Source organism: Schistocerca americana, chromosome 7, assembly GCF_021461395.2.
Source record: "Schistocerca americana isolate TAMUIC-IGC-003095 chromosome 7, iqSchAmer2.1, whole genome shotgun sequence".
NCBI classification, from domain to species: Eukaryota; Metazoa; Arthropoda; class Insecta; order Orthoptera; family Acrididae; genus Schistocerca; species Schistocerca americana.
Genome location: NC_060125.1, coordinates 224,549,686 through 224,568,308, shown reverse-complemented (window position 1 = coordinate 224,568,308; position 18,623 = coordinate 224,549,686). Strand labels below are relative to the sequence as shown.

Sequence of the window (18,623 nt, the reverse complement as noted above, 5' to 3'; positions counted from 1 at the left end):
GTACCGGGGTTGCGTAGACAAGAGCTTTCAAATGCCCCCATAAATGAAAGTCAAGAGGGTTGAGGTCAGGAGAGCGTGGAGGCCATGGAATTGGGCTGCCTCTACCAATCCATCGGTCACCGAATCTGTTGTTGAGAAGCGTACGAACACTGCGACTGAAACGTGCAGGAGCTCCATCGTGCATGAACCACATGTTGTGTCGTACTTGTAAAGGCACATGTTCTAGCAGCACAGGTAGAGTATCCCGTATGAAATCATGATAACGTACTCCATTGAGCGTAGGTGGAAGAACATGGGGCCCAATCAAGACATCACCAACAAAGCCTGCCGAAAGGTTCACAGAAAATCTGTGTTGACGTGATTGCACAACTGCGTGCGGATTCTCATCAGACCACACATGTTGATTGTGAAAATTTACAGTTTGATCACGTTGGAATGAAGCCTCATCCGTAAAGAGAACATTTGCACTGAAATGAGGATTGACACATTGTTGGATGAACCATTCGCAGAATTGTACCCGTGGAGGCCAGTCAGCTGCTGATAGTGCCTGCACACGCTGTACATGGTACGGAAACAACTGGTTCTCCCGTAGCACTCTCCATACAGTGACGTGGTCAACGTTACCTTGTACAGCGGCAACTTCTCTGACGCTGACATTAGAATTATCGTCAACTGCACGAAGAATTGCCTCGTCCATTGCAGGTTTCCTCGTCGTTCTAGATCTTCCCCAGTCGCGAGTCATAGGCTGGAATGTTCCGTGCTCCCTAAGACGCCGATCAATTGCTTCGAACGTCTTCCTGTCGGGACACCTTCGTTCTGGAAATCTGTCTCGATAGAAACGTACCGCGCCACGGCTATTGCCCCGTGCTAATCCACACATCAAATGGGCATCTGCCAACCCCGCATTAGTAAACATTGCACTGATTGCAAAACCATGTTCGTGATGAACACTAACCTGTTGATGCTACGTACTGATGTGCTTGATGCTAGTACTGTAGAGCATGAGTCACATGTCAACACAAGCACCGAAGTCAACATTACCTTCCTTCAATTGGCCAACTGTCGGTGAATCGAGGAAGTACAGTACATACTGACGAAACTAAAATGAGCTCTAACATGGAAATTAAGCGTTTCCGGACACTTGTCCACATATCTTTTCTTTACTTGTGTGTGAGGAATGTTTCCTGAAAGTTTGGCCATACCTTTTTGTAACACCCTGTAGATTTCGTGCTGTTAGCAAAGGTACTCGCGTCGGTCGTCTGCTGTCATAGCGCAGCTCATTAGCGCCAGATTTCGCCGCCCTGCTGTCGCGGATACATTGATTGCTGCGGTTATTTCACGCAGTGTTGCTTATCTGTTACCACTGAGAACTCTACGCAAACGCCGCTGCTCTCGGTCATTAAGTGAAGGCCGTCGGCCAATGCGTTGTGCGAGGTGAGAGGTAATGCCTGAAATTTGGTATTCTCGGCAGACTCTTGACACTGTTGATCTAGGAATACTGAATTTCCTAAAGATTTCCGAAATGGAATGTTCCATGCGTCTAGCTCCAACTACCATCGCTTTCAATGTCCGTTAATTCCCATCGTGCGGCCGTAAACACGTCGGAAACCTTTTCACATGAATCACTCGAGTACAAATGACAGCTGCACCATCGCAGTTCCTTTCTCTACCTTGTGTACGCCATACTACCGCCATCTGTATTTGCGAATGTCGCCATTCCTTGACTTTGTCGCTTGAGTGTACATCCACATACGTACTCTGCAAACGACTGTGAAGTGCATGGCTCTGGGTACTTGACATTGTATCACACGCTATGAAGCGTGGAAAGGGTGACTGTTAAAATGCCACTGTGTCCTCTTTATGGGATTCAAACGTGTGGGGAGCTAAAGTATGTTTCTTGTATCTTCACGTAATATCGTTTGTTGAAACTCAAGGTAACTGGCACCTATCTACAAGCGCCTTCCAGTTAGCGTGTTTCAGCATTTTCGAAACGCTTTCCTCTGAGTGGAACCAAAGTCTAACCATTCGTGCTACCCATCTTTGAATACGTTCAGCATCACATCTTGTATGGTGCCCCAATTTTAGCAGTATTCGCGGACCCGCCAGGTTAGCCGAGAGCGCTAATCCGCTGCTTCCTGGACTTGGGTAGGCGCGCCGACCCCGAATTGAATTCACTGACGTGGGCCGGTGTGCTGGCCAGCCTGGATGTGGTCTTTAGGCGGTTTTTCCACATCCCCATAGGTGAATACCGGGCTGGTACCCACATCCCGCCTCAGTTACACATCTCGCAAACATTTGAACACGTTCACATTATTTCATGGTTTACACTAGACGCAGACAGCTTGGGTACACTGATTGCATCCCAGGGGGTACGGGGTAGCGGCAGGAAGGGCATCCAGCCACCCCTTTCCACTAACCATGCCAAATCCGATTGTAACAATGCCGATACAGCGAAAACTGCGAGACAAAGGCATAAGTGAATGATTTGAACAATATTCTGAAATGACACACACAAGTATTTTATAAGCAGCCTATTTTGTACACTTACATCCACACAGTATCCGGCATATGATGCGTAGTCTGTCTCCTGCTTTACCTATGGATGAGCCTATGTGATCATTCCATTCCATTTCATATCCATACATATTTTTGCACCCACCTGTTTCTATGAGTTGACTGATTCCAGTAGTGGCTCATTGATGTTATAGTCATACGGTATCACTGTTTCGCGTTTTTTAAGTACATAATTTTCAATCTCCAAACAATTACAGCTAGCTGATACTCTTTAAGCCACTTTCAAATCTTATTGACGTATGACTGGATGTTTGTGCACTTTTTTCCAGGTAGTACTTATTTATAGATAAATGCACCATTTGAAAAAGCCTATTGCCACTGCTGTATGCCAGGCCATTCATGTTGAGATTGAACTGCCAGGGTGGCATTATAAGTCTCTGAGGTACGCCTGTAGTTACTTCTATTTCTGTTCCTTGACATGTGGTTGTCCTATTGACCCTTTCCATTATTTTACTCAAATTTTGCTCTAGAACACTTTTCGCATTTCATGATCATTTCATTAGTTATCCGACTAATTTATTTAATTTTCAGCGTATTTCTGTCACACAGCTTTTCAAAAGCTTCTAATCATCTCTCGCCTTGTTTTGTCTGCACTGTTTATCGTCCAGTTTCTATTCCGTTTAAGGATACAATCTCGACAAATTCAAGGCCGGTGTTTACATCTTCAATGATTTCTGTTATATCTGACAGTTAAGAAAAGTCACGAAAGATATAGGACAAAAATTTAAAGTTTACGAGATGTCCTAGGAGGATTGGTCAATATTCAAGGATACGACGGAAACTATCATTGAGAAAAAAAAGTGTGCTAAACATGGGTTCTAAAATGCAAACCTTAAGAGCTACCTTCGCAAATGTGAAACACTTCTACTGAACAAGTGCTCATACCTCTTGCATTTTAAGAGAACATGTTTGCTAGACAGTTTTTGCTTCGAGTGATCGTTCCTTTCATATCTATGAATATTGATCATTCCTCCTGGGATACTCCGTACAAACGATAGTAGGAAATTTTTGCAATACAGCTTTATTAAATTTTTTCGAAGTAATTTCCGTCGCATTGAATAGACCTCTCTGTCCTCCGAAACCAATCTCTAAACCAGTTCTCCCAAGTTTCTGTAGGGAGTAAGGCACACTCGTTGTCCCAAGCCGTCAGAAAGTCCTCATCCTTGAAAACTGCACTCTTTTCAACTTCATTTTCACATGCGGGAACACTGCAAAGTCATAAGGAGCAAGGTCTGGACTGTAAAGAGGGTGATCAAGGAGTTTGTCCTGTACCGCGCAAATATTCGGTGCATCCTTCGACGCGGTGACATGGAGTGTTGTCGTGAGGGGGCAACCAAATGTTCATTTTTGACTTCGATCGCAGGTACTGCAAAGATTGTATGACTTTGTGCAGCCACTTCTCAGTGTACCACTTAGCTGAGACTGTCTTCGGTGTGTCCAAAACAACACGCTTCACAATTGCCCTCGATTTTAAAAAATAGCTATCATTTTCTTCTTTACTGATCGGGTTTTTCTGACAGCTATGGGTGTGTTATCTTCAAAGACCCAAACTTTGTTTTGGGTCTTAGTCGGCACGTCATAATAGTAAAGCCAAGTCTCTTCCCCTGTCACGATGTTCTTCAGAAACTGAGATTGTCCCTTAGAAAACTTCTTTAACATCTCCCGGCACCAAGTCACACATCGTTTCATCTGCTCGTCCGTCAGTCTATGCGGCTTCCAGAGACGACAAAGTTTCTTTACTTGCAAATGATCATGCAGAATTGAACGAATTACTGGTACACTTAGCCCTAAGGTATCCTCTATCCGCTTATAGGTCACTCGCCTAACTTCGTGTTGTATTTCCCTCACAGCATCAGTGTTTTCCTCTGTAACTGATGTTCGTGGCCTTCTCGCCCCTTCAGTGTCCTTCATAATGAAATTTCCTCTTTGGAATTCCCTGTGCCACCTCAATATAGTTGTACGATGTGGACCACACCGCAGAGTGCAAGAATAATTTCTTAAAAGCACTAGTCTATGTGTAAACCACGCGCGAAGCTTTGCCGCAAAACTGCTCAAATCTCACTTCGTAATCACGATGCCATAACAAGCACTTCAAACTAACTCTGCTAGTGAACGACTGCGCCCACAGACTTGGCACAACGGCTACAGTGCAGAACACAGCAACCATCAGCCTGCTGCGACTTACTGCTGCGTCCTATTGCAGAACTCCCCTATTACCTTTATATGTGTGTCATAATTAAGAAACAGACACTGGTGAAAGTGCACAATAACAGAAGTAACAACAATGTAGTAAGAGGCGATTGCGAATGTCTGGTTGTCGCACGCCACTGACTTCGGTGTGAAATATTGTCGTAGCTAGTACAAATGTATATGAAGTGTAAACTTTCCGATGAAGTACCACGCTAACTGCGTTCAATTTAACCAATGCCCTCCCTGAGCTAGTGATGCAATATTACTTCACCATGTCACTAGTTACAATGTATATTACCTGTTAAATGTGATATTTCATGTGTTGTGCTAGCGTTTGGATGCAATTATGCACTCGTCTCAGCAGTGTTTACGAATTCTTTCTAACTTCCCCAGGTCTTCGTGAGTAAAACGTGACTACAATTCGCTGCTCTTCAGCCGTATTAACAGGAGTGCTGTTCACATTTGAGATGACTCCACGCAGAAAAGTCCAGAGGGTTCGGGTTGTGCTGGGGGCTAAAATACAACCTCTTATCCGTATAGGACCATATCGGCACGTTAGATACCGTCTTAGATCAACAGGAAAATGTGCCGGTGCTCCATCATGCATGTGCCACCACTATGAGTCAAATTTCAGTCTACGTAGAAGGGAACTTAACTGAAAACGTAACTTGTCAGACAGATTTGTGCAAGCCAGGATATTATTTCTTACTGGAGTCAGTGGCGTCTTGTAATAATACATTCGTAATTATTTCGCAATAGCGTGGTTTGCGGAAAAATGTTTACTGGAATGTTTTTGCTTCTGTTATCGTATAGTTTCAGACCCGCCGCTTTTCGTTGTTAATTATGATACACCCTGTAGAAAAGTAAGGAATACAGCAATCAGTTTCGACACCATTGGTTTTTTATTATTCTTGCATATCTAGATTTCAGCTATAAACGGCGATCTTAGGTGCATTTATAGCTGAAATCTTGATGTGCAAGAACAGTAGGAAACCAACGGGATAGCGACTGATTGCTGTATTTCTATCCTTCTGTATATTATTATACAGTTGCTGTGCACAAGGTTCAGTACGGAATCAAGGTTCGTGACGAGTACGAATATAAGTTATTCACTTCGTTTTGTTTCAGATATTCATAATCACGGTAGTATAGGAAACAAAATGCTCTAAGTCAAGATCCATAAAGACTATCTCAGTGATAACAATCTACCACATAATTGGCTGCCACTGGATGGATTAAAATACCTCTTTGTTTTGTATTTATTACCACCACGCAGTTTCGAGTTCTAGCCATTTTCAACAGATCATTGGAAAATGGCTGCACAGCCAAAACTATGGATTAACGAATCCAAGAGAATGTCATCATTCAGACAATTTGTGATTGCTGTGATGCTATTACAATTATTGGTCCATAAAGAACGGAAACTTTAAAACTTGGAGATGAAATGAACATGAAGCGATGTTAATTTTATCTGCCTTAAATGAAATGCATTGATTTATTCTGACAGTTTTCTCCATAGTATCAAAAGACTGACCACTTCAAAATTGTGCAGTAGGATTTAGCAGAAATAGAAAATATTGCTAAGGGTACGAAAGTGTCTACAAGAATGAACTTAAATGGTAATCCAAGTCAGAGAAGCTATTTTTCAGGTGAAATTCCCGCTGATAAAACACTGCTTTGGTGTGTGATCTACAAGTAGAAGATTAATTTAGGGTATGCAGGTACAGCAATAAATGGTTTAATTTAGGGTATGCAGGCACAGCAATAAATGGTTTAGAAATGTACTAACATCCAAACCTCCAGATGTCAGACTTTCAGACCGGTACAAAACGTTGTATGTCGGTAGAGTATCAACCAAAACACCGAATTAATGCATGCTGCGTGCTGTCGTCCAGAACAGGGATAAACGGTAATTAAAAGCAACGCCAGAACTACGGAGCACAGAACAAGCGTACATGGGACGATTTAATCGGAGATCTCGCGTAGGTCAGTTGGTGGAGCGTCAGATCATCGTACTGAAGGTACCGCGCTCAAATCCTACTGACTAAATGTTTTTCAACTTTTACGCGTGAAACTGTTGTATGGGAGAAGATTTCCCTGACATGTAAAAGACTTTTCGGAGATTGTAGCAATGTTCTTTTGGCAGTCTGTTTCCGCTTCGTTAGTGGAAAGTAGCAAACCTATAGAGTACATTTGTATAGGCATGTCTGACAGAACACAACACTTATCTATAGAAATGTACTCTCTAGGTTTGCTACTTTCAACTGACGAAGCGGAAACAAACTGCCAAAAGCACATTGCTACAATCTCCGAAAAAATTCTTTCACATCTCAGGAAAAATGTTCACCCATATAACAGCTTCATGCGTAAACAGTTAAAAAAATGAAATCGTTGGGATTTAAACTCGGGACCTTCAGTACGATGATCAGACGCTCTGCCAATTCACCTATGCGGAATCTGCGATTCAGTCGTCACATACCTTTTCCTGCGCTTCGTACTTCTGGCGCTACTTTTAATTACCGTTTACGCATGTTCTGGACGACAGCACGCAGCATGAACTAAAATCGTGTTTTGGTTGATACTCTATCGACACTCAACGTTTGGTATCGGTCTGAGTGTCTGACGTCAGGAGGTTTCAGTGTAAGAAACGTTCTCTGCTGCTCCTTCTCTACAAAATCGTTTCAGCTGCAAGTATTCACCAAGTCAAAGAGCACACTGGACTCGCTTTCGGGAGGACGACGGTTCAATCCTGCGCCCGGACATCCTGATTTAGGTTTTCCGTAATTGCCCTAAATCGCTCCAGGCAAATGCCGGGATGGTTCCTTTGAAAGGGCACGGCCGACTTTCTTACTCGTCCTTTCCTAATTCGATGAGACCGATGACCTTGCTGTTTGATCTCTCCCCCCAAACAACTCAACCCAACCAAGTCGAAGCAAGAGAGAACTCCAGCTGCAGCTAAAACTCATATTTCTGTCATCTCAGTTTCAAAATGCAGGTAATCTGTCCGAGCATATCCCCCTGTGTAATACGACAGGTATTACATTTCAAGCATAAACTCGTGTAGCCACAAAAAGTTTTCAGTATACATACATTCTGCGAAACATAAGAGAGAGACTGAGAATGAGGCGACTGAAGCCTTCAAGAAGCCTGACACACTGATGGGCCACGGGCATTGCGCCTCTTAATGGCACTGAACTGCCGAATGTACTTGTGGTTAAAAAGGCACCAGAACATGGTATGTCCGATGTATGCCAACATTGCTGATACTGATCGACAGTAGCTGGATCGCCACGGAGTACTCAGTGTCGAAGAGATACCATGCGTTATGAGACAACTTGACAGATCCTGAATCACCACCGAAAGACCTAGAGGCGGAGTGACGTGGGCCGTATGTGGCTGGACTCCTGACGGGCAGCAGCGATGCTCCCTCGGACCAGTGCAGTCATCCCCTGCATCCAGGGAGCCTAAAGACAACGGAAGAGGCAGATGCGACCCTTACACCCTTCGCACCGCCCAAGGATCAGGCAGGACGGCTGGGGGGATGGAGTGCGTTGTTGAACGTGGAAGACATGTTATTAGAGTCTGCGCCGGCCACTGTGGCCGAGCGGTTCTAGGCGCTTCAGTCTGGAACCGCGCGACTGTTACGGTCGCAGGTTCGAATCCTGCCTCGGCCATGGATGTGTGTGATGTCCTTAGGTTAGTTAGGTTTAAGTAGTTCTAAGACTAGGGGACTGATGACCCCAGATGTTAAGTCCCATAGTGCTCAGAGCCATTTGAACCATTTTATTAGAGGCTGCTGTTGGTAATATGTTTCAGAAATGGTTAAAATGGCTCTGAGCACTATGGGACTTAACATCTATGGTCATCAGTCCCATAGAACTTAGAACTACTTAAACCTAACTAACCTAAGGACATCACACAACACCCAGTCATCACGAGGCAGAGAAAATCCCTGACCCCGCCGGGAATCGAAACCGGGAACCTGGGAGTGGGAAGCGAGAACGCTACCGCACGACCACGAGCTGCGGACTTAATATGTTTCAATTAGTTGTAGTGTATGCAAGTGCCACATAAGAGAGAAACAAGTTGTTGGACATTAGTAGTGGCGGGGAGATAGTTAGGTATGGTAGTAGGCGTAGTCTTCATTAATATTAGTAGCAATGTCAGTGTGATGACAAGTAGATGTGTTGGATGTAATAATGCAGTTCTATCATTAGTTGCAGAGTTTGGGAAAAAATTTCCACTTAATAGCAATAATTATATAAGAACAAATGTAGCCTATGTTTAAATTATCCGTAACATGCTTCAACGTAATAAATAAGTAGCCAAATAAAAACAAGTAAATACATAAATATACACACAGTGCATCATCTAACTATTGTAAGACCCCATCGCCAGGAATGTAAAATCACCTGACTACAATGTTTTTTGCCGCTTGCTTGCGTGGCCACGGCTGTAGATCCAGGTGACTACCATTCTCTTGTGTACTTGCGCATTCGTGTACTAAAACCGTTACTCAGTGTCGCGTGAGATAACAGTTCCATACCACTCTGCCCAAGAAATGACAGTGAGCCGGTGGTATGGGGCCGGTTTCTGGGATCGCCATTCTTGTTTACTGGAGTGCTGCCTAACCTTTTCGTAAACGCTTCTTGACAGGAACGTCTTATGCAGCAGTGACCAAATCTCAAGAAATCGTAATGATAAATGTGAAACTTTTTGCCTAAACGTTTCTGGTAGTTCGGTGCACATGTCACAGATCCGGTATTTCAGACTTGTTTGTTTGTTGGGGATACAGCATTCTTCTGTGGCAGACTTCGGTCTTGTTTTGTATCCGACGTGTCGATAGTTCCTTATAATGCACACTGTGACTATGCTAAGTAAATGAACGACACTCGTAGCTGAAATTATATCCGTCAGGGACTGTTGTAAGCCGGCCGGGGTGGCCGAGCGGTTCTAGGCGCTACAGTCTGGAACCGCGCGACGCTACGGTCGCAGGTTCGAATCCTGCCTCAGGCATGGATGTATGTGATGTCCTTAGCTTCGTTAGGTTTAAGTAGTTCTAAGTTCTAGGGGACTGATGACCTCAGAAGTTGAGTCCCATAGTGCTCAGAGCCATTTGAACCATTTGACTGTTGTAAACACCTAGCATCCTAGGCCCCATCAGGTCCTTCTGCGTATTTTTGCTTGATTCTTATATTATGTGGATATGGGGAACAGCTGGGCTCTATCTTATTCCACGTTGGGCCTTTGCAGGGTCACTGAATTCTCCTCCACAACGTAGGGTACATAGTGTGGATTTTTTATCAGCTTGTGTTAATGTATTACTCTGCGAAAAAGTCATAGTTATCGTATGGAAACTGATAAAATTCTGTTTCCTTGTAAAGCAGAAATTTCAATAGTTATCGCTAGCTTATTGGGTAAAGCCAGTGATCGAATCATTGAGGCCGAAACATCTATTCAGATTAAATTACAAAATAAAGCTGAGCTAGTGATAAAGATCGTGCATACGCATGACTTACTGTCTTCATTTGTGCATCGTATGTCTGCCTGTGCCGTAACAAAGTCCCTTCGTCCAATCCTCAGCCATCGATTCACACGTGACGGTACCTGAAAACAAAAACAATCATTTGACACGCTTATCTTGCTTTGCATTCACTGAAGCTGCTTTATAAACTGATAGCGTATTTTTTATAAAGGGTGTGTAATGGCGTACATGGGATTACGTGACCGCTCACTTAGCACTCTGCACTTCCTAAATTGCTGTACTGGTGTCCTGTGTCGCGACATCGTGGTTTGGCTCGTCTAAAAAATAGTTGTTTTCGAGTCAGATGATGGACAGTTTTTCGTCCTTGGAATACCACTGGCCCATGTGGAGAGGGGAGGGGGTAAGAGCGAGATGGACCCCAGACTGTGCACCATATGCTGAGATAAATTTAAGAACAGTGCCCATTTTACTGAGAACGGCTTGTAGTCTTTAGTCTTGCATATAACTGTTCATTATGCTCATTTATTATTACCACCAGAATGAGTGTTTCACTCTGCAGCGAATTTGTGCGTTTTTGCTAAACTTCCATACATTAAATTCTGTGTACTGGATCCGCAGTTCCTATTATCGCGTATTTCGCAAACCTGGTCATTGTACGGCAGTGGAACCGAACGCTGTAACTCAAGACCGTATTCTATCAGCTCGGAATTGAGGTACACTTGGGTTGGATGTGGGAGGGGCTTGTTCGGGTATTCCCAGGATGGACACAGCTTACTGTAGAAATAAGTACCGAGAAATCAGTGTCCCTCGTGTAGGTGAAGGCTGGCAGCTGGCCATATGGGAGATGACTAATAGGAGAGCGTATTGCGCACTGCTTTAAGAAACGAGGAAGGCTTTCTAGACGGGGACTTTGACACTGCATACACTTCTTCCCCAAAAAGAGCATTATATTTCAATAAAATAATGTACCTGTTACATAAGTGCTTAATCAATATGGCAGGGAATACGTTAACTGTGTACTTAAGCTCCTGACAGCAACGTCGTCTTAGGGGGTGAAAAGTCACATTTTTTTCTACCATGTATGTTTCTCTTTTTATAGCAGTGATTCTCATATTTGCAGTTAGCAGTTCATCCACATTTTCTTTTCTCTGACCTGAATAAGCAGTTTTCAGAGGAAAAACAGTGAGTATTGACACAACCTGCAAAAACTGAAAAGGCAGGAAGATGGGAGTTTAACGTTCTATTTGCAGCGCGGTCATTAGAGGCGGAGCACAAGCTCGGATTGTGTAAACGACGGGGAATGAAACAGGCCGTGTCCTTTCGGAGGAATCATCCCAGTATTTGTGGAGCTATTTTAGAAAATCACGGTGAGCCTAAATCTGGGTGGGCCGGACGGGGGTTTCAACCGCAGTCCTCCAGAATGCGAGTCCAGTGTGATGATCACTGCGCCACCTCACTCGATCTTGAAGAAATTTGTTCTTTCCCCACACCATTCACGACTGGAATATTAAATAGGCGTGGAGTACCCTGGCCACATATCAAAAGGTTTCTTCCAGATTGTAGGTGTTCTGGTGTGATGCCGTTCTTGATCGGTATAACTATGCTCTCGTTATACTTGTATAATTTTATATAAACCTTGTGCACATCGTATACTGTTTTACATTTTTCACAAAGCGAAAGGTGTCCCATTGCGCAACTTACTTGTTTTTATTGCATGGTCATCATTAAACCGAACAACGTGAGATCATCATTAAACCGAACAACGTGAGAAGAAAGGAAGACGTGATGTTGCACTAATCTCAGAACTCACGACTACGCAGGGTTCGCACATAAACGTGTGTGGATGTATTTATCGCCAAAAGTATTCTCTGCAGCATCGACCTCCGCAAACATATATATTTAAAATAAATAAATAAAAATTTATATCACACAATAAATGGCGCCCTTTGCAGCTATCAGATTGAATAATATAATCTGTATTTAACGAGCGCACGCTCTGACAATCAACCTATCTCATGTCAAGGAATATATAGAAAGCAGAGTATACTATATTCTCAATCTGATGTGACTGATGCTCAACGCACTGATACAAGCAACGAAAGGATTTTTCTCTTCTCCAGAGAAGCTATGCTATTAAGAGATATCGCCATAAAATAGAATGAAAAAGTTGCAATCATGCTCTAACAGTAAATATTATCATCATTACTAGGAATAAAACCATCACAGTATCGCTACGAAGTTAATAAGTTTGATTTAGTTCTTCCAAGAACATACTCGTGTTTCTACTCATTTCTGCTTCAAAAATGGATGACATGGCCCCTGTAGGGTGCTCAGTGTTCCGGGAAACCATATACGATTGTTATCGTCCGTTAGACACTCTCCTTAAAGGTTCGTTTCACTAGTAGGGTTCGGTGATAATACGCTGCCGGAAAAGTATGCAACAGCCTCTAGGACCAGGACGATTATAAATTCAGACCAAATGATGAAACACACGTCACAGTAAAGGGTGCCCAAAAAGTCGCATCAGTACACAATGTACACCCCTCTATCGTCAACGAGGCGTGTATTCTCGCATATGAACTATCATAAAGGTACCGAATGGGATGCAGTTATAGATTGTACCAAGTTTCTTGTGCTTTATATTGCAAGTCGGCAATGATGCTTGCAGGGGCTAGAGAACGAGTAAGCTCCCGCTTCATGATGTCCCATACGTGTTCAGTTGGCGAGAGATCTACTGATCTTACTGGCCTGGGCAAGAGCACGATTCAACGCCATCAGCCGTACTTGGACGTGCACTGTCCTGCTGAAAAGTACATCACATTCCTGCCGAAGAAGTGGCAGTAGCACGGGGATAACAGCCTGTGCAGTGTAGTGGGCACTGGTTACTTTACTCTACAGAAAGACCAGTTGTGACCGCTTGTTTTAACTGATGCGCCCCCCCCCCCCCTCCCCCGCGCCCGGAGCATGAAGTCTGGGATGGGTCCTCTCTGTCGTGGGCGAATGCATTCCGAAACAGGCAGCTCACCAGGTCCACACCAAACACTTGTGTGTCCATTATTCGCGTGCAGACAGAACCTGCTGTCATCACTAACGATAACAGGGCGCCGTTTCTCTCTCCAGTCAATTGTTTCACGATACCAGAGTAGCCATGCTTGGCAGAGTCGAGGTGTCGGTGGTAGCCTGGCCAGAGGAACACTTGATCTTAATCCTGCTTCAAGCAGACGGCTCCCAATGGTCCATGATAACACAGCAGGTGCAACATTTGCCCGGATTTCGTCCCTGGATGAGGGGACTGATGACCTCAGATGTTAAGTCCCATAGTGCTTAGAGCCATTTGAACCATTCGTCTCTGGATGATCGGTCGGCTATCGCTGCTCGCACAATGGTGCGATCTTGCCGTGCGGCTGTACCTCGCGGACGTCCAGAACCTGTTCTACGGGTTTGGGAATATACGTCCATCCAGGCACACGCAGGCCCACAATGCGATCCCGTTCAAATGGCTGAAGATGTTCAACATGAGTATGTACTCGTGGGTGGGGCGTGGTTGTGCGTTAGAATGAACGTTGTAAACGCAGCTACTGTGTGCAGAATAAGAACATGGGGTGCACAGACAGGCCTCTGAGCGTCATCTGATCGCCGATGATGATGACAGATGAATCACTAAGGACACAACCTGTAAGTATGCACATATTACACCCTGGTGCCATTGAACACAGTCCTTGAGGCTGTTGCATATTTTTCCCGCAGTGTACATCGCTGCTTCTCTCAATTTCACTGCACGCCATGAATCATTGGAAGTACAATTCTCACTTGCGAATGCGAATACTTTCGACAGCCCCCAGAATTCTACTCGCTGTTGTTTGATGGGCCATTGTTTTTATTTAGAGTGTTTAGCTAAACTATCAGCCGTTCCTCCCCATCCTCTCGTCTAAGAACTAACCAGCAAGCTCTTTTGGGTAGAGAATGAGAGATGGAATATTGCGTTATGTGCTTCTACTGTTTACGGTCACTGAAGAACGAACGCGGGGCAGCTTGTACCGTCGTCCAGTTTGTGAACTGCTTCCAGTATTTCACGTTCCAGTCTGAAGCTTTAGTGATCACTGGACAACGGAAAGCAACGCGCAGCATACGTGCGCAGTGCTCGAACATGGAGCCAGTACTGTAGACGACTAGTTCCACTGACGCATCTTCTTCGCCTTATACGTGCCGAAACGGCCCAGCACAAAAAAACCATTTCTTGGAGATCATTTGCCCTGTTAGAATTTACTCGCATAGCCTACTGATACTGGTCACTATTATAGCGACGGTACATATCTATAGTCAGCACACCTTAGGGAATGTGGAGGAGTACATTACTGGTGACATCATCATCTCACACAGCCCCTCCCCCAAATCTTTTCCTGGTACTTTGATGAATGATGTGAGAAAAGAACAGCTGATGATTAATCCGATTTTCTCGTCTTCGTCATTTCGCGAGAAATATCTAGGAGGAAATAATGCTACCCGACTCTTTTTGCGACGTATGCTCTCGGAAGTTCAACAGTAAAGATTTCAATCTTGCGCAAGCCTTTCCTGTAATGTATGCCACTGGAGTTTCTTGACCATCTCCTTGCCGATCTAAATACACTCTTTCTTTCAAGTTTTCACCTGGCATACCACTGGCCTTATGGTTACACACAAAAGCAAGCTGTTCCAGCTCGTCTATACGGAAACACTCTTTGATTGCTTCTTGCTGGTAGAGTCTTCCACTCTTCTTCCGATTATGTATTCATTCGAGTCATTGTTTCTGTGTCTTGCAATTTTCAGAACTGTTAGCATATTGTGGAGCGTACAGCTCTCGTTAAATACGTTTTATGTGCACAACCCCAAAGTAACGGAACGACATCAATGTTTTGTGTTTGGTTCTGTTTCTACAACTTTTGTCAAAATTAATCTTTCACTGTGCAACGACATGTGCATTTTTTTTTTTTTTTAATTTCTTAGTAGATTAAAATTTGTGCCACACTAGCGCTCGAACCTGGAAACTTCTCTCTCGCGAAAATGCTCTTAGCCGTTGAACTCTTTTGGCAAGTCTCGTACTTGAAAAGTGGGAGAGAGGTGTGGCAAAACAGAAACCGAGACGACGGGCCGTGAGTCGTTCTTCTAATACACTCCTGGAAATTGAAATAAGAACACCGTGAATTCATTGTCCCAGGAAGGGGAAACTTTATTGACACATTCTTGGGGTCAGATACATCACATGATCACACTGACAGAACCACAGGCACATAGACACAGGCAACAGAGCATGCACAATGTCGGCACTAGTACAGTGTATATCCACCTTTCGCAGCAATGCAGGCTGCTATTCTCCCATGGAGACGATCGTAGAGATGCTTGGATGTAGTCCTGTGGAACGGCTTGCCATGCCATTTCCACCTGGCGCCTCAGTTGGACCAGCGTTCGTGCTGGACGTGCAGACCGCGTGAGACGACGCTTCATCCAGTCCCAAACATGCTCAATGGGGGACAGATCCGGAGATCTTGCTGGCCAGGGTAGTTGACTTACACCTTCTAGAGCACGTTGGGTGGCACGGGATACATGCGGACGTGCATTGTCCTGTTGGAACAGCAAGTTCCCTTGCCGGTCTAGGAATGGTAGAACGATGGGTTCGATGACGGTTTGGATGTACCGTGCACTATTCAGTGTCCCCTCGGCGATCACCAGTGGTGTACGGCCAGTGTAGGAGATCGCTCCCCACACCATGATGCCGGGTGTTGGCCCTGTGTGCCTCGGTCGTATGCAGTCCTGATTGTGGCGCTCACCTGCACGGCGCCAAACACGCATACGACCATCATTGGCACCAAGGCAGAAGCGACTCTCATCGCTGAAGACGACACGTCTCCATTCGTCCCTCCATTCACGTCTGTCGCGACAGCACTGGAGGCGGGCTGCACGATGTTGGGGCGTGAGCGGAAGACGGCCTAACGGTGTGCGGGACCGTAGCCCAGCTTCATGGAGACGGTTGCGAATGGTCCTCGCCGATACCCCAGGAGCAACAGTGTCCCTAATTTGCTGGGAAGTGGCAGTGCGGTCCCCTACGGCACTGCGTAGGATCCTACGGTCTTGGCGTGCATCCGTGCGTCGCTGCGGTCCGGTCCCAGGTCGACGGGCACGTGCACCTTCCGCCGACCACTGGCGACAACATCGATGTACTGTGGAGACCTCACGCCCCACGTGTTGAGCAATTCGGCGGAACGTCCACCCGGCCTCCCGCATGCCCACTATACGCCCTCGCTCAAAGTCCGTCAGCTGCACATACGGTTCACGTCCACGCTGTCGCGGCATGCTACCAGTGTTAAAGACTGCGATGGAGCTCCGTATGCCACGGCAAACTGGCTGACACTGACGGCGGCGGTGCACAAATGCTGCGCAGCTAGCGCCATTCGACGGCCAACACCGCGGTTCATTGCTTGTACAGCCCTCTCGCAGTGTCCGGAGCAAGTATGGTGGGTCTGACACACCGGTGTCAATGTGTTCTTTTTTCCATTTCCAGGAGTGTATATAGCTCAGCATTGTCTCTGAGAGGTAACGTTATGGGGAAGAGTCCCAGTGAAGTTCACAGTTTCACACTGCCAAAGAATTTTAGCTTTTAAGATCATTAGTTCCAAACTTTAAAGAAACATAGTTTTTGGCGACTTTGTTGGCCAGGATTAACGGTTCAGGCTGTTGACAGAAGTTGGTTGCACTACTATAGGACAAAACTTAAGAGTGTAACATTTCAGTCCCACCCCACACCACTCCCGGACCTAGATTTGGATTTGTTGGACGCGACTGAGTCTGCAGCTGTGAAAGTACTATGCTCATAACATCAGTTATTTGTGGTGCACCAATATATGGTTATGTTGTGAGTTGTTTTTCGAAATAAACTTTGGAAATATTTAGATAATGAAAAAGCGAGTTGTTCCTCAGTGCGAAGTCAAGACCCGCCGCTGGAAATGAAACACTCATCCTTAAACTCAAAATTACAGCTTGTTTGCTGTGAGGATGCTGGGTAGCTGTTTGGATGTCTATGAACATTGGAGTAAATATGTAGCCTGTAAATTTATACTACCTGTCTGTTTAGACGCGGCAAACAAAAACCTGTATCATATACGACAATGTAAACTGCCAATCTGGATCATAGAGTGTCTTTTTCTTATCTCTGCATGTCGAGTTTTAAGAAAACTCGAATACGTGAACAGAAAGTCATGTAATCACTTGGCAGGGCATGAGAAAAATCATGGAATTGTAATTTTTTTATACAAGGCGAGATGTGCTTTAAATTAAGGTGAGATTGCAATTAAACTAAAACGGAGAAAATATTGCATCTTGCGGTTCAAACCGCAAAAAATTTTCAGTTTCCGTAAAATTTCATTTTTCGGAAGAAACAGCAACCTGCTATACACGAAGAAAGTAACTTCTTAAAGGACCTGTACTTCATCACCGAGATTAGGCGCCCTTGCGTGGACTGTCTATATCGCTAAATTAGTCTTTAAAATTACGGACGCTGCTTTAAGTTAAATAATTTTAATGATAGCTGTATTCAGTATGATGAAGCAACTTACTAAATAAGCGCATTATTTGCAGTTGTTATTTATTTGCCGAATTTAGCGACTTCAGTTGTTACTGATAAAAAATGAACTTTTACGGAGATAGCGAATGTAAAAGATTTCGGAAATGGAGAAACCTGTGGTGAATTTGCATCATTTTGCTAGTTTAGACAGATCACGGTTAACAATAAAAGAACGAAAAGCACGTTACGAAGGATTTGCGCACAGAAAGAGCAGTACTTGACGGTCTTCTCTCTTCGTGGCTCACAAGGGGAAGCCACCACAGGGCGCTCTCTGACTCAGTTGAAACTTTGCAAGGTGAAAGAAAGAAGGAAGGAAGGAAGGAAAGGGACACCAATGTTGACGTAGGTGGCGACATTCAATACTTTTCGGGCAAATCACGGCTAAAGTTTTGACTCCGCATAATCAGTTTGCTCGAGCATTTTAAAATCTGGCAAGTTGGTAGCGTAGTGGTTAAGAGAACAGGTTCAAATTTCTACGCCCTGTGTTCGAATCCAAACTTATGCTTTCGTTTCTTTACCTACTATTGTTCAGGAAGTGCGTAACATCTATATTTTTGTGACATCGTGAAATACATCGGAATTATTGACAAAGGATATAAGTTATTGAAATAGATTTTATCATAACAAACCTTATATCATCAAGTATTATTAACAGTAATTCAGAATGAAAAACATATAAACCCGAGTATTTCGTTTTCCTTATAAAATGAGTTGTTTGTCGATGAAACTGGATTACCGACGTGTTTATTAAAAATAATGTCGCTAAAGTGTACGCTGCGC

The 18,623-nt window shown here is 44.4% G+C and overlaps 2 protein-coding genes across 2 annotated transcripts in view; one reads left to right on the top strand and one right to left on the bottom strand.

Annotated features, from left to right (window-relative positions):
• The window catches only part of LOC124622260 (centrosomal protein of 135 kDa), a 362,362-nt gene that overhangs the window by 227,260 nt on the left and 116,479 nt on the right, over positions 1-18,623 (top strand). The gene's annotated exons all lie outside the window — the stretch shown is intronic.
• The window catches only part of LOC124622261, a 117,115-nt gene that overhangs the window by 97,468 nt on the left and 1,024 nt on the right, over positions 1-18,623 (bottom strand). The window contains exon 2 of the mRNA XM_047147923.1: positions 10,284-10,371. Within this exon, the coding sequence (XP_047003879.1) occupies positions 10,284-10,292 (9 nt within the window). The 5' untranslated portion in view covers positions 10,293-10,371. The remainder of the gene's footprint in view (positions 1-10,283; positions 10,372-18,623) is intronic.